This window comes from Arabidopsis lyrata (genome assembly GCF_000004255.2).
Source record: "Arabidopsis lyrata subsp. lyrata unplaced genomic scaffold ARALYscaffold_4, whole genome shotgun sequence".
Lineage (NCBI taxonomy): Eukaryota > Viridiplantae > Streptophyta > Magnoliopsida > Brassicales > Brassicaceae > Arabidopsis > Arabidopsis lyrata.
The window spans coordinates 1755061-1768219 of record NW_003302552.1 but is presented as its reverse complement, the minus strand read 5'-3'; the positions used below and the strand labels follow the sequence as shown (position 1 = coordinate 1768219).

Below are 13159 nucleotides of genomic sequence, written 5' to 3'. Positions count from 1 at the left end.
TCATTATTTGATCATAGATTATTCGTAAAACATAGTTTTAGTTGATGATAATTTAATGAACATATTACATTATATAATTAAACTGTTGCATTCCATCACCAAAATCGTGTTTTATATGTATTCGGATTCGTATAAAAATGAGGATGTGTAGTTTTCAGGCTTTGAATGAAATATACCTAGGGAGAGGCATTTAGTATGCGTATTATTGTGAACGCATTTAAAGTTCCCATTTTACAACCTTTGATAAAAACGATTTCTAAAAGATGAGATCTAAATTCGACAAAGACATGGAGAAATAACATATGCGTGTGTATTTGTTAGTCATTCATTTGGGTGCATTCAAGTGTGTGATTATTATTGTTATTGAAAATATTTGAAATATATACATATTTGTGTTTTTATTTTTCTCAATTTTATTCTAAAATGTATTTGGATAATTAATTACTGATAGAAAACTCGGCCCAAAATTTATGTTTTTGTAAAAGAAAAAATACATGACCAAGCAAGAAAACTAGCTTAGTGGACATAACTCAATGGCCCATATCTTTGACCCAACATTATAAGAGTTCGGATTATATTCTACTAATCAAATGAGCTTCCATTAACTCCTACTTTGAATATTCATAGACTAAAATCTTTCACTGTGACGGATTATTGCTATGCATCATAGAGGACAACTTTAGTATGGAATCCATATTTAGGACAAACGAGGAGGATCGAACTCAGTAATGATTCCGACAAGGAATATATTGACAAGAAAGGTGATAGGTAGGCTCTCAGTTACGACAATTGCAACAACCGTAACCAAAAGCATACCTATCACCTTCCCTGTCGGAATCTTAAGGGTGAGTTGGATCTTCCTTGTTTGTCCCAAATATAGATTTCCATACCACAAGACTCTAGTTGTCCTCTATAACGCATAGCAATAAGCCCTGTCACAGCGAAAGATTTTATCTACCTCGATGTGGAGATTCAATCTTAAGGAAGAGATGTTGTAATTGATAACATTAAACCTAAAACTGCTTCTTTGCTGCTTCAGCAATAATCTGCTCTTTATATATTATACGCAATAGGGTTTTTAGTATTTATTAAATAGACAAATATGGTTAGTTACGATTTAAGAATATTCTCAACGAAACCTTTTCAAATTTCATATTAAATATTTAAAGAAAAAGGAAATGATTGATAGACTAGGATATCTACTTGGTCAATTCCGTATCTTATATTGTGTATTTTAGAGTATCCTAATTTATTGTTACAAATTTTTGTAAATCAGACTCAGTGATTACAAAAGTGGGCCGTTAAATTGACCAAAACTGGATTATAGTAAAACCTCTGTAATAAATAATATTGGAATCAATGTATTTAACAAAATTTTATTAATCTATCGTGATTATTAATTTATAGAGGTGATATTAAGGCGAAAATACTAATTTAACGAGGTATTAATTTATCGAATATTAATTTATAGAGATTCATTGTACTTCTTAGTTATCAATTTCCATGTTCTTTCAAAACTAGGACACAATCCATGAACATCGATAGAACCGGACAGCAATTAGTCTTTAGTTTCCACCATGATGATTACAAAAGGGTCAAGTATGAAACATTATTGTCACTGAAAAAAGGATGTAACAAATAAGATACATTGTGTTCAGGTGAAACCAGTAAAATAGTCAGGATGATAAAAGAGCAAAATCTGTCTATCTCTACTTCATCCCTAACAGAGATATAGGCGATCAAAAGAAAACAAAAGACCGACCTTTAAAATGCTACTTCTCTCAAAAGACTTACAGTTGCTGACCTGAACAGTTTGATTGATCATTCACTGCTCTCTGTTGGAGCCGGTTTCTTTCCATACTGCTGCAAGAAAAAAACAAACCGATGATGAAGTTAGAAAACTATGACTCAATTTTTTCAGAGGCGAGAGCTCGGTTCTCTGAAGGAGAAGAAGAAAAGCACACACCTTTTTCCCGAAAGAGAAAGGAACATATCTGTATTTGATCATATGTTGTATCTGTTTCCTCATCGTGAGGAAAAACAACATCACCCAGTAGAAAAGAAGTATTGGCCAGAAAACAGGTACATCAAACACGTCGAAGAACGTCATCATAAAACCGATGATGAATGCCCTTATGATCGATAACCTTCATGGAAAAACACACACAACATTCCACATCAAACATGCAAATTACATCTTTATGCAACCTTCAACAAACAACAACATCTAAGACGAATCTAATCAATACTTCAATCATATTCATACACAGGCTTCACTAAAATTTGGTTCTAAATCTTACTGCAAATGTAGTTTCTCTGCAGTATTGAATCTATCTAGCTATATCAAAGTCTACAATAGTTGAATTCCTCAACAAGTAAGTCATCAAACTTCATCATCCTCTCAAGACTAAATCAAACCAATAACGCTATGCCCAATTTCGCTACCAAAACCCTAGATCAGATCTAACAATACCATTATACATAATCAAAGAGACGAACCAGAATTTGAACTCAGGGAGACGGCGAACAAAAGGACGATACTCATCGGATCTCCGAGTAGGAAGAGAACCACCGGTAGTGAGAGAAGCTTCAGGATCTTCTTGAGGAGAAAGAAAAGCAATGATGAGATTCAAAAGGTAGATTCCGATGGCGTAAGTGATGATGTAGAAGCCTTCCACAAAGTAAACACGAACGAAGTAGATCAATACGACACAGAGGCAAGCGATCCACCGATAGAGAACGTGAGGCACCGTTTTGTCGAGAAGGTGTTGTTGTCGCTGCGAAACGGCGTGGATCAATCGGTTGACGGCGTCGGCGGGAGATGATGAGTCGATCGATTGGGGATTATTATCGGTGGTGGTGGTGGCGGCGGCTACCGGAGTGGGAACACCAGCCGTGGCTGCGGATTCCATCGGTGGATACTCTCTATGTCTCTCTCTCTCTCTGCCTCGGAAAATGCGACGGAGGAGACGGAGAATCGTAGATTTGGATTTGGGAATTTTTGGGGGATCAGATCATATCCGGTTTATCTATTTATTTCGCAAACCGGTTGAAATTATTATCAGTATTACGATTTATCGGTTTAATGGTTCAGAAATTGTATTCAGTAAAATTTAACATAAATATAATTAGTTGAAAACAAAATTCAACCGATAAATTATAAAAATAAATGAAAAATTTTAAAAGTCAAAACTTAAAAGTATCAAATACATTGAAAGTTTGTATAAAAATTTGTAAAACATCTTCTAACATGGAACAAAAAAACAAACTTCTTAAACCTATTATAAAATGGAATTTTTTTTTTGTTCTACTTTAATTCACCAAAATCTTTAATCCATAACTATGCATCATTGTCTCTTCTCTTACCACCGATCTACCACATTAATTCTTACAAATGATATAGGATGGAAATCATGTAGACAATAGTTTGAGTAGAACACAATAGCTTTGAAGATTTAAGTATATGGGAGCCAACTCCAACACAAACCACACTTTAACTAAATTAAACAACAAAACGAACCGAGCTAACTTGGTTAGAGTTCTGTTAAAATTATACTAAAACCAACCAAAAACAATAAACCTTCAATGCCCAATCCTAATATCCTAAAAATCATATAAAAGAAAACCAAGTGGACAAACAACAAGAAAGAACAATTTGCTTCATGTGTATATACTTCGGCCTCAGAGAGAGGCTTAGAGAGTTAGTATAAGATCGAACATTAATAGTGTCCGTAATGGTACGATGGAGACTTAGCAGACGAGCTAATAGGGAATCTTTCAAACACTACTAACGCCTCTTTCATGGTCGGTCTCTTTTGTGGAACTTGAGATGCACAACTGTATCCCAACTTGAAAAGACCAAGTAAAAAGTCCTCTTTGCCTTCCAATTCAGAGCGAATCGCTACGTCAGCCATTATCAGCGCCCGGTTCCCGTCTTCTACCGTCAGCCCATTTCCTACCCCGACCTCGTCTATCGACACAATTTTTCCTGTGAGCAGCTCAAGGAGGATCACTCCAAACCCGAACACATCCCATTTGGGGTTCGGTTTGAGATTGCGGAGCGACTCGGGTGCGCAATATGGAGATATAGGCCCAACGGAGCTTGGACTTGGGCTCGGTGTGGGCCCGATCGATCCAAATTCACGCGAGGACGCTGTCAATCGCTTGCTACTGAAAATCCGAGATGATCCACTAGCTCGGTTATAGCTAGTATCTCCGGCAAGAAGCCTTTCGAGCCCAAAATCGCCGATCTTGGGCTCCATATCTTGGCCCAAAAGTATGTTACTAGGTTTCAAGTTACCGTGCACATGTTTCTTGTCGTGGAGGTAAGCAAGCCCACGAGCCAAACCTTTCGCTATCTTGAGCCGAGTGTCCCATGGTAAATGGCACGGCGACGACCCTCCTTTCCCTGTCCAGTCGCGCAAACAAATTCAGCTAATATGACCAAGATAGTACAAATAATCAAAGTTTGACCAGGCGTTGACTTTATCAGTAATGCTATAACTATAACTACCACCAACTAATATTCACACGTTAGCAAAATCCTGGAAAATAATGCTAGCATGCGCCTTGATCTTATGCTAACATGAGCCTTTATCATAAAGCGAGAGAAATGTGAAAGAGATGATGTTGACTCACTGTAACGGGCGTTGACGAGACTGCCGTTAGGGACAAAATCGTAAATGACCAATTTCTCGTCGGTGCCCCAATAGAAACCACGAAGACGAACCAAATTCGGGTGAACCAGTTTACCAATAGCTCGAATATGTGCCTCAAAGTCTTTAAACCGGCGTTGTTGACTCAAACCGTTCTCACCTAACCGACGAACCGCAAGAACCGTACCGTCCTCAAGAACCGTCTTGTACATTATACTCGAACCGGTGGCTCCCAAAATGTAAGCAGAAGCTTTAAGCAAAGTTTCAACTTCAAGCTCTTTCTCTCCTCCATCAATGGTTACTAAAGTCCCTTTCTTGTTCTCTCCAATCTCTCCTGATCGTTGATTTTCGTCGTCTTCTTCTTCGGTTTCATCGGTTTCTTGATTTTTACGGAGACATGACCATTTTCCGAATCTACTTGATTGTTCTGGTGATGAAGATGATGTAGTTGTTGATGATGATGGTGATAACGAAGTTGTGTCTTTAGCTTCGTGAGCTTCTAGACTTTGATCGTTCTTCTTCTCCACGGTTTTGTTCTTCTTGTATTTGTAAACGTAGAGGAAGATAAGAGCGAGGATTCCGATTCCGGCGATATCTCCGACTATGATTCCTATTATAACTCCTGGTCTTAACCCGGTTCGAGGATTTGAGTTGTTGTCCGGTTTGGTTTCTGAATTTGACCCGATTGATTTCGGTATAGCTGCGAGTGCAGGCGTAGACGTAGGTGGAGCGACGGCGCCGGAGACGGTGGCTGGAGAGGAAGGAATGGGACACGGGTTTCGGGTCGGACCATCGCATAAACCCGGGTTTCCGGAAAACGAAATTGATTTCTGGTTAAGGTAAACCGGAGAATCTGGGATTGAACCGGTTAAATTGTTGAAGGAGAAATCAACGGTAGCGTTTTGAGGAAAACCGGCACCGACATTCGGTGGGATCTCGCCGGAGATTTGGTTATACGAGACATTCAGGTACCGGAGATTATCGCCGGAGAAATCAGGTGGGAGTGATCCATTGATTAAATTCGAGGAAATGTCAAGAAACTGAACCGATCTCCATCCGCCGCCGGGAAACTCGCCGGAGAAGTAGTTGTTCTTCAGAGAAACCTCTCTTAAGCTTCCAAGAGACGCTAAATTGGTTGGTAATTTTCCGGTAAAGATGTTATCGGAGAGATTTAACGTCTGGAGGTTGTGTAAATCTCCGACTGACACAGGGATCTCGCCGGAGATCAAGTTGTTTGATAAATCAAGAAACCGGAGCTTATCGGCGGCGAAAAACTCAACCGGTAATGACCCATTGAGTGAATTGTTGGAAAGATTAAGACTTTGAAGGTTTTGGAGGAAACCCAGATCGGAAGGAATCGAACCAACGAGGTTAGAGTTAGGTAGAGATAAAGTAACAACTCTTGAATCGTTATTACACAACACACCTCGCCAAGAACAAGGATTGTCGTGGTCGTAGTTCCATGACTGTAATAAAGAGAGAGGATCAAGAAGAACAGAGTATTTGAAACTCATTAAGAGAACTCCATCAGAGTTTAAAGCAGAGGAAACAAGAAACAGAGAAGAGAAGAAGAAGAAGATCGGTGAAGCTAATAGTGTTTTCATGGCTTCCAAGAAAGAAACTGCATCACTACAGAGAGAGAGAGAGAGAGAGTCAAGAGGTAGAAGAAGATAGATTTAAAGAGGAAACAGCTCACGCAACGCAAAACCAAACCTCTCTGTTTCCTGCTCTCTGCAAAATCTGCAGAGTTTTTTAAATACTATAATCAATGCATTTGTTTTTCTTTTTGTTTAAAGTAATCAATGCATCTTTGCACTTTCAGTTTCCAGGGTTCATTAATCATTGAATATCAAAAATTTATTTTTGTATATATTATTTGGACATATACGTACTATAATAATTTGTACCAATATCAACGTCACTCGGATTCACATAGGGAAAAATGTCATTAAAATCTCCGACTTATTCAAAACGTTGATTTAAATCCTCAATTCACGACGAAACGAAATAAATATCAAATTTATGTTGACTTTCCAAATAAATATTAAACTTATGTTGACTTTCCAAATAAACACCAAACTTTCATTGACTTGGCCATATTAGGCATGACGTTAAGTGAGTTAACAGACAATGTTAACGGAATTAATATTCTGTTAACAGACCCGCTAATTAAAAATGACAGTATTGTTGAACTATAATCAAATCTCATCTAAGTCATATAACCTAAAGTCGTATTCATATAAGTTAGTTATTTACGTAAGAGTCACGAATGTACGTACGTATAGTTGTGTCTGTTCGTAAAGTTGTGTCTTTTCGATTAACACATGTACATACACGTTGTTTCTTGTTGTATAAGTAGATCGAGTCAAACTCAATAACATTATTGTGTGTAATACATTTTATCTTATCAATAAAGATCAAGTTTCTTCATACTCTATTTTTCATTTTAGTTTTGTTCTTCATACTCTGTTAAAACAGAGTTCGTTTGTTGATCAAAACACTAACAAGTATTCCTTCTAAACATAAAACGACGTTGTTTTGTCGTAACTGTTCAATAAAATCCCGAGTTTCAAATCATATACTCTATTTAGGGTTAGGGATTTTGCTCGATTTGGGGATCTAAAATTGACTTTAGGGATTTAATTCAATCGTTACGACAAAACGATGTCGTTTTGTTGTTATATGAAACAATGTCGTTATCAATTAACATATATGTAAACAGAAAATTACCTCCGTTAACAAGATCTATTAACCCACTTAACGTCGTACCTAATATGGCCAGGTCAACGAAAATTTGATATTTATTTAGAAAGTCAACATAAGTTTGATATTTATTTGGAAAGTCAACATAAGTTTGATATTTATTTCGTTTTGTCATGAGTTGAGGATTTATTAACCCGCTTAACGTCGTACCTAATATGGTCAGGTCAACGGAAGTTTGATATTTATTTGGAAAATCAATGAAAGTTTGGTGTTTATTTGGAAAGTCAACATAAGTTTAATATTTATTTGGAAAGTCAACATAAGTTTGATATTTATTTCGTTTCGTTATAAGTTGAAGATTTAAATCAACGTTTTGAATAAGTTGGAGATTTTAACAACATTTTTCCCCATTCATATACGAGCTCAATAAAATATAGTACGTATTTTATGATTTAAGAAAACTAACATTTTTATATTAAAGCTGATTCAATGAAATGTATTAATTTATTATTCATAACATTCCTGGTATTTTTTATGTTTATTATTCAAAATATCAAAAATATTAACTTTAAAAAATGTGTTAAAGTGTATTAAATTTTTTTGTTTGTTAAAGTAGATTTGTACTAAATATTGATAAACTACTATTAACACACAGAATATTTCTATAAACAACAAATTCATTGGTAAGAAAAGAAAATTTCTAGCCCTAAAAGTATAACTAAATTTATTTTGAAAGCTGTAATTGCACAAAAAGAACAACGAAATTATGCTATACAAGAAAATAAGTCGAATCTAATAGGTCGTAGGATTTAATAGCTAAAAGACATAACAAGATCTGCATCTGCATTACAGCTTGTTTAAAATAAATTGTCTTTTTTTTTCCTTTTGACTTTACATAGATCCTTTGAGTTTTATGTTTCTTTTGTTCATACATCAAGTGGATTAAACAAGCAAATCGAATCTAGTTTAGCTTTATTTTAACAAAAAAAAATCTAGTTTAGCTTTATTTTAAGGAAATTTATAATTTTTATTTTCGAATGTCTCTGCTGTTTTTATCATTATTAGCAGCTTTTAGGTAATGGGTTCTTACAAGAATTATCCTTGTGCAAATGGCTTCCATGTGCTGCTTTTATTTGCTTGCTATGATTATTAAGTGTATTATTGTTATATCCTATATCAACCGTCACGGAGATTCTGCTTCCAATTTCTTTATGACAAATCCAGTTTTATCTAAAATTTAATATGACGAATTGGAGGGTCCTTTTTGTTTTTCTTTTTATTTTTGTTTCCCTAATTATGGGATATGATGATATAATAGAGAGAAAAAACATTCTTTGTTTTTGTATAAAATGATCATTTATCATATACAAAGTGTATTAATATATAAGGGGTACCCCAATCAAGATTAGATAAACAAACAAAGAAAAGATTTAAAATTTTTATATGATGTTTTGTAGGGTAGTATATTATTTCAGATGCGTATTTTGATTCGATCTAATTACAATTTTTGATCTATCAAATTGAATTAAATACTTGTAGTACAACGATTACGACGAACCGCTATACGGACAACTCCACGATAAACAATCCTTACAACACATATCCTTTCTATGACACAATTGACAAAAAAAAAAATTTAGTGATTTACCTAGTATATATGAGTAATGAGTAATTTTTTAATCAAAATAGTGAATTTTCTAAATGGCAAGATAAAAAAAAATTTTAGGTAAATGACAATTGATAGAGTTTTTAATAAAATTAACAATAGATGGGCAAAAATGGTTGAAATTTTTAAAAATGAATCTCTAAAACATAATTGCTTGTTATTATCGTACATAGATATAATAAAAATCAATATTCAACATGCTAAATAATTACAGAAAATATAAGATAATAAGTCGCACGTCTGATAAATTAGATTCCACATTGAAAATACCTTGGTATGGAAGAAAAAAATCATACGTTAACACTTAGATGATATGAGTAAAACAACTAACAATTTTTATTTGGTAAATTTATATGTTTGTAATTAAGAAAAACAACATGTTACAAAATAAAAGCATATATCTCCTAATAGTTAAATAAAAAGAGCATATAATCTTCTAGAATGATCAATATTACTTTCATTACGCAAATACTAATATTGAAATATCTCAATACTAGAGAATGTATGCCCCAAAATTTTGGTACTCATCCATATAAACAAAAAGGGGGTGCATATGTTCATCATTTCACTCGATTACTGTTCTTTTTCCTTTATTTGTTTTAGCTTTCTTGTATTCTTATAAGTTATAATTAAGTTTTTTTTTTTTAGATAATTGTTTAGTAAAAGGTCGGTGTGTTAGCTTTACCCACTTCTTAATTAATAACTAATTAAGTTGATAAAAATTCAAAACAGTTGGTGACATACCCTTTAATTACTACAGTGAATCCAATAGTAAAAGCCATGTTAGTTTTATAATGGGGTCCTTTGCATGAGAAGAATAATATATGTTTTCCAACAACTATGGACACATTAGGAAGTTATATGATAATTCCGTATCAGCTTAATCAATTCAGAGGATTTGGGTTTATTGTCTGGTTAGGTGTAAGATACAATTCTCTTTAACTAGGGTTACTTGGGTGCGGGACATTAATTTGTCATGTGTGTTTAATGTATAAACAATGTATAAACTCCAATGCAACAATTATATCGTTAAATTAATAGAGAGTGGTGTAAATTCACAAAAATTGGTTTTAGGATCTCTATATTGTATTTTTTATTTTGTGGCAATTAATTTGGAAGAGTTAAAATTCTTTGAAAATGATAAATTATGAGATAATTGACATATTCAAAAATTATTTTCCCTAAAAATATATATAAGTTTTAGTAATTTACTATTCCAATTTTTCCTTTTCTAACATAAGACCGACGAAGATGGAGCAAAGTATATGAGTCTAAAACGAACAAACAGATGTGAGTGCTTAATAAAGAAATGGTTTAGAAATAACATCAAATTTATGTTTCATCTATTTTGAGTACTGACTGTGTAACTGTGTTTGAAGAAACTAAAAAATACTTTAGGGTTCTAAATAATTTTCATGATAAACTGAGAAAAAATGGTTTCATAAGTTACAAAATTAATAAAATTAAGAGTTTGTTTCTAGATAACTCATGGTATGTACTATGTACTAATTATGTTATATTTAACTTTTCAATAAAGAACAACCAAAAGAAGCCAAGGCGAGTGGAGGTCAAATCAAATGATTCATAATTAAAAGAGCAAAGTGTTGCTTTAGCTCCATCACTGCTTATTTGCCTTCTCTTTGTTTTTATGTCTCCCCATTTTGACTTTTATTCCTAGAGAAAAATCTAGTTTCTTCCTTCAATTCCTAAAACTTTGTGTGTCATTTTGGATTTATATATTTACTTCAATAGAGAATGTAACTTAGTTAGTCTCCTTAATGTGAATTTTCAGTCTGATGAGTTTTCTAAATATTAAATATATTCTTTAAACAAAAAAAAAAAGAAAGTTGGCAAACTCTCTCTATTATTAAATATATATATATATATATATGAAAGTTGGCAAACTCTCTCCATATGAGTGCCACATCATCACACAAGAAAATGACATGTGTCATTCAACATTATTTAAATTAAAAATCAGCAAAATTAATTGAGAAAAAACTCAAAAGTCTCCTATTATGTTAAATCTTCCATTAATCCCTTTCTTAAATGATTTTTTCAAAATAAAAATAAAATTATAAAATTATTTTAATAAATCAATTACTACTTTCATTTTACTTTTATTATTTTTCTAATTTTTTAATTTAATGGTTAATTGTCATCACTCTATAATGACTATATAATTATTTGTGTTGTAGTTTAGTTGTTTGCAAACCCAATATCTTATTAGTTTAGTAATTTTACCTTGAATATTTTCTTATTATTACGTTATGGTTCATATCTTATCATATGACATTATCTCTTTTCATTTTTGTGTCTTATAGTATGTTTGTAACATGACATGCAAATTTTTTCAAGTAATGAGATTTTGAGACGTTAGACATACCACGAAATTCAAGACATCCATTTCTCTTATATAGCTATATGCAATAGCATAAAATCTAAAAGTGTTATTAAATAACTCTTTAATTTTTGCTTTCTTTTTCTTATTTTCATAGAAAACTCTTGAGATCAAATATCTTATATTCATGTTGTGTGTATTCATGATAGCGAACAAATATTAGAATCTTAGATATAAAAATAGTCAGATTATACATGAAAATGTATAAATTGATATTTAGAGTCAAAAACGAATCTAACAATAAAAATTGTAAATACATAAGATGAGTCTAATTTTATTAACTATACAATAACAAACAAAAAATAAATAGAAATGTGACAAAAACAATTAACATATTTTTATCTTAACAATTTTCAAAACAAACCCACGCGTAGCGTGAGAGTTCATCTAGTTTACTCTAATAGCATTTAATGCGTATTCCAAAAAAAAAAAAACCTTGAAAACAATACTCCCTCCGTTCTTTTATAAGTGATGTTTTAAGCTTCTAATTTTATTCTTAAATAGATGATGTTTTCAATTTTCAATACAAAATTAATTATTTTTATTGGTTTTGACGATTTATATTATGTAAATTATTTTTTTATTGGTTAGTTTGATAATAAATGATGTTTTAGTATAGAAATAAAAAATAAATAAGTAATTTCTTAATCTATATGTATTCTCCTAAAACCTCACTTATAAAAGAAAGGAGGGAGTACATTTTTGTCAACTAGATATTAAGATTTAAAACCCTATATATTAAATGTAAAAATGATGAACAGCTATATGAGCATATTAATTTTATAAAAAGGTGCTAGATAGCTAATATTATCCCCCAAAAACTACTACATTATATAATTTGTAATTTGGATGTATATAAATTGCAAGTAGCAACAAAAAAAAAAAAAAAAAAAAAACGCTAGCCGACTTTAGATCTAAGAAAACTATTTATATATCAACGTTTTTAAAAAATGATTAACGCTTTATAGAGTCTTCATTTATATATCATTTCACTGGTGAAAACTTTGTGATATAGTAGTAGACCACAAATTTTGTGAATATTCGAAAATTGACTTAAGACCTAGGGAAGTAGGAGCTTGGCTTTTGTAGTGGTAATTTGAAGTAAGAAGCAAACTCTTTGAACTCAAAAACGTTACTTGTTGCCTAAAAACCGGATCTTGCTCCTCTTACTCTCTTCGTGCTGTAATAAAAAGTTCACCAATTACTTGCACGACAATTAACCAATCTATTAACAAATTATATATTGATGATATCTGATTGTTCTGATATATTCCATATCTTAAGTTGGTATTTTTTTGACATACTATAAAAATGTCTGGATTGGTAGCGGCACGTGATCAAGATTTGACAATATGTAGCATCGAAATAATCAAAATTAAATACCAATTAGGACATTGGGTTAAGTGATTTAATCCCGTGATTATAAAGTTACAATCGATTATATCCGACACTCGATTGTCATCATTATAAAAGTGTAAAATTATACTCCATCTATTCTTAAAAGATTGATTTTTTAGAGATTTCATATATTTTAAGAAACAATCATTGTTTAATTATTTATTTTTATTAAACATTTTTAATAACCTATGAACTAATAGTAATCTGAAACAGTTAATCATTACGTCTTGAAATCTACGAAAATAAATTAAAAATAAAAAAAAAATCTAGAAAATCAATCTTTGTGGAACAAACCAAAACGCTAGAATATCAAACTTTTAGGAACAAAGGGAGTAC

At 32.4% G+C, this 13159-nt stretch overlaps 2 protein-coding genes across 3 annotated transcripts; both read right to left on the bottom strand.

The window, feature by feature from the left end:
- Nucleotides 1–1544: 1544 nt before the first annotated feature.
- LOC9314743 (protein RER1C) lies at nt 1545–3080 on the bottom strand. 2 transcript variants are annotated; one of them, XM_002878630.2, is made up of 3 exons: nt 2500–3080; nt 1967–2147; nt 1545–1863 (listed from the first exon to the last, which is right to left on the bottom strand). In XM_002878630.2, exons 1-3 carry the CDS (start codon nt 2910–2912, stop codon nt 1822–1824), a joined length of 636 nt encoding a protein of 211 aa, XP_002878676.1. In that variant the 5' UTR covers nt 2913–3080; the 3' UTR covers nt 1545–1821. The 2 variants fall into 2 exon arrangements, with proteins under 2 accessions (XP_002878676.1, XP_020884064.1); XM_021028405.1 differs by having other exon boundaries at nt 1545–1860; nt 2500–3016.
- A 453-nt stretch (nt 3081–3533) lies between these two features.
- LOC9316560 (probable LRR receptor-like serine/threonine-protein kinase At4g37250) lies at nt 3534–6589 on the bottom strand. Its single transcript, XM_002878629.2, has 2 exons — nt 4639–6589; nt 3534–4408 (listed from the first exon to the last, which is right to left on the bottom strand). The coding sequence occupies exons 1-2, from the start codon at nt 6257–6259 to the stop codon at nt 3720–3722; spliced, it is 2310 nt and encodes a 769-aa protein (XP_002878675.1). The 5' UTR covers nt 6260–6589; the 3' UTR covers nt 3534–3719.
- Between the last annotated feature and the right edge of the window lie 6570 nt (nt 6590–13159).

What these genes read in the sequence shown, in the direction of transcription:
- LOC9314743 (XM_002878630.2), bottom strand. Translation starts at nt 2,912, where the DNA reads ATGGAATCCGCAGCCACGGCTGGTGTTCCCACTCCGGTAGCCGCCGCC. An exon ending in CTCCCTGAGTTCAAATTCTG is followed by an intron (nt 2,148 to 2,499) that starts GTTCGTCTCTTT and finishes TTTTCCATGAAG; the next exon opens with GTTATCGATCATAAGGGCAT. An exon ending in CTTTCTCTTTCGGGAAAAAG is followed by an intron (nt 1,864 to 1,966) that starts GTGTGTGCTTTT and finishes TTTTTCTTGCAG; the next exon opens with CAGTATGGAAAGAAACCGGC.
- LOC9316560 (XM_002878629.2), bottom strand. Translation starts at nt 6,259, where the DNA reads ATGAAAACACTATTAGCTTCACCGATCTTCTTCTTCTTCTCTTCTCTG. An exon ending in TCTCGTCAACGCCCGTTACA is followed by an intron (nt 4,409 to 4,638) that starts GTGAGTCAACAT and finishes GCGACTGGACAG; the next exon opens with GGAAAGGAGGGTCGTCGCCG.